Source organism: Octopus bimaculoides, chromosome 20 (genome assembly GCF_001194135.2).
Source record: "Octopus bimaculoides isolate UCB-OBI-ISO-001 chromosome 20, ASM119413v2, whole genome shotgun sequence".
In the NCBI taxonomy this organism is placed as follows: domain Eukaryota; kingdom Metazoa; phylum Mollusca; class Cephalopoda; order Octopoda; family Octopodidae; genus Octopus; species Octopus bimaculoides.
The window spans coordinates 11,042,327-11,044,802 of record NC_069000.1 but is presented as its reverse complement, the minus strand read 5'-3'; the positions used below and the strand labels follow the sequence as shown (position 1 = coordinate 11,044,802).

At 40.8% G+C, this 2,476-nt stretch overlaps 1 protein-coding gene across 1 annotated transcript in view; it reads left to right on the top strand.

Annotated features, from left to right (window-relative positions):
• Positions 1–2,476, top strand: part of LOC128250351 (probable E3 ubiquitin-protein ligase bre1) — a 43,945-nt gene that overhangs the window by 24,640 nt on the left and 16,829 nt on the right. Inside the window, exon 2 of the mRNA XM_052975197.1 lies at positions 341–1,741. Within this exon, the coding sequence (XP_052831157.1) occupies positions 341–1,741 (1,401 nt within the window). The remainder of the gene's footprint in view (positions 1–340; positions 1,742–2,476) is intronic.

The window sequence follows — 2,476 nt, the reverse complement described above, 5'->3', positions numbered from 1 at the left end:
ACAAAAAATGGGTTTTGTGACATATTAGGAGCTCACTAGTTCATTCAACAAAAAAAAATTTTCCAATAATTCTGGGGGACGGGGTCCCCCCTCCCCCTTTTTTCTGAACCACCGAAATAAGGGATTTGCAGCATAGTTGGACGTCAGGGGCGTTGATTCCACGCGAAAAATCCGAATTTTTTTTGTTTTGTTTTTTTTTTTTGGTGAAAAATTTACCGAAATTTTACCGAAAATTTACCGAAAAAGCACCTTCGTTTCTTATAAGATATATTTTAGTTGTCACTATATTTCAGCTGTTACTAAATATATTTCAGCTATATTTAGCTGTTACTAAATATAGGCAAATATAAAAATATAAATATTTTTTCTTCAAAACGAAAGCTAAAATATTTCTGCCTATTAAAAGAACAACCACAAAAACTGTTGAGAGAATGGTTGCCAGTGGTTGAGAGTGAGAGAATCAGGAGTGTCCATATTATGATGAAAAGAGAGAGCGATAGCGTTTTGCCTGCTGATGGTGCTGTTAAATGGGTGAAATCAGCAGGCAAACAGTGTGAAAAGACCACCACCACCACCACCACCACCACTTCGAGCAGTAACAACGAGAACAACAACAACAACAGCAGTAGCAGCGACAGCACTGACACTATAACCAGCGCTTCTGTTGTCAAAACTACTCAACAGGGTTGGGTAGAGCACTCCTTTGACAGTAATTTTAGTCAAAACTTCCGGAAATACCTGGTAAAACCCAATCTTCTCAGGCTACCATCAGCCGAAAAAGATACGATCACGAAGAGAACTGTGATCTATAGGTGCCTAAATAAGAAGACAAAACGGATCAAATATCCGACTCTAGCGCAGGCAGAAGAATGTCTGAAGGCGGTTTGGGGGTCGATATGGCACATCAGGAGAGCGAAAGAATGTGGATATCTCGTGGCTCTATGCCATACCGAAGAGGCAGCAAAAAGGATTTCCATACACACTTGCTACTCAAATGAATATATTTTCAGCCCATCTTATCTGGGGAAGCAAGTGAATAAGGTAACTTTTTTTAATGTACCTCCGGAGATGAACATCCAATATTTCGGGATGATACTGGAAGTGTATGGTGATATTTTGGATTTGAAATCCACCCCGAAAGAAAATTGGTTGATGATCCAGGTGGAAGTGAAAATGCTGCTGAATGCAAAAGACTTCCATAGGATCCCTGATATAATTAACGTGGAAGGTGCAGAACCCATAAGAGTTGTGGTTGAGAGCAGAAAAATTAAGTGTTGCTTCTGCAGAAGTACAACCCATCACAAAGCTCTGTGCCCTCAGTTAAAGGAACAGAAACTAATTGAATCCCAAGAGCATGTCAAAACCCTTACACCCAAACTATGGCAGGAGAAAAGTTTGGTACCTGCTCCCACTGAAGAGGAAGTTCTTCCCAAATGTCCTGCTCTGCAACCAAACAATAAGGATTTACATTCGTCTTCCAACCAGGTTTTCCTGTATCTCACCGATTCCTTGGAAAATGTTTTGGAGAAGAAAGATCAGGCTGAAGGATGGCAAACAGGCTCCGAAGGGACGAACCGAAAAAGCAGGAGTGTTCGGAGCCCTACTCTGAAAGATCAACAAAGACAGCTACAAACACGAAAACCTCATCTTCAATCCACTTCACAACAACCTCAACAAGAACAACAGCAGCATCAACAACAAAAACAACAACCGCATCAACCTCAGCAACAGCAACATCTAGGTAAGTGAGTGATCGCCCCTCTTTTCTTTCTCCTATTGACATGTCAAATCTGAAATTGAGGCATGTGAATGTTCTTGGCCTGGGATCAGTTTGGAAGCAAGGTCACTTGCTCAACGCCCTCAGGTCTATTGAATCAAATGCTGCAGCAACTAGCGAGTCAAGGATTTCTAATGTGCAAGCACTCGTGCCCGTTCTCAACTGCTATGAGATCTTCTCATTTTGTAGTCAGTCGGGAGTGGGTGGCTCTAAGAGTAGACCTGTATGTCAGAGAAATGGAATTGGAGAGGGCACTTGCCCTTGGTGTTCAAGGAGATTTTGGACTGTGGGGGTTCTTTGATTATCCTTAAATGTCATCTTGTATCAGGAGGACTATATCTCTATCAGCCTCCATTTTTTTCTAACCTTTGTATTCTATGTACATTTCCCTCGTTTTTCATTGTATGCCCTTTTTTGTTATTTCACCTGAATAATAACAAATCACAATCAAAATCAAATTCGCTGACGTGGCTGATGACAGCACCGCCTGACTGGCACCCGTGCCAGTGGAACATTAAAACATTAAAGCACCATCCGAGTTCATCGATGAACGGGAACGTGAAACAGTTTTTTGTTATATTTCTGCTGCTTTTAAATGAAGCATATTACTCTACCTCTGGTATTTGAGTACTCTCTTTTCCACCTCGTTGCACATTTATGTGCTTACTCTGGTATATATATATATATATATATATATAT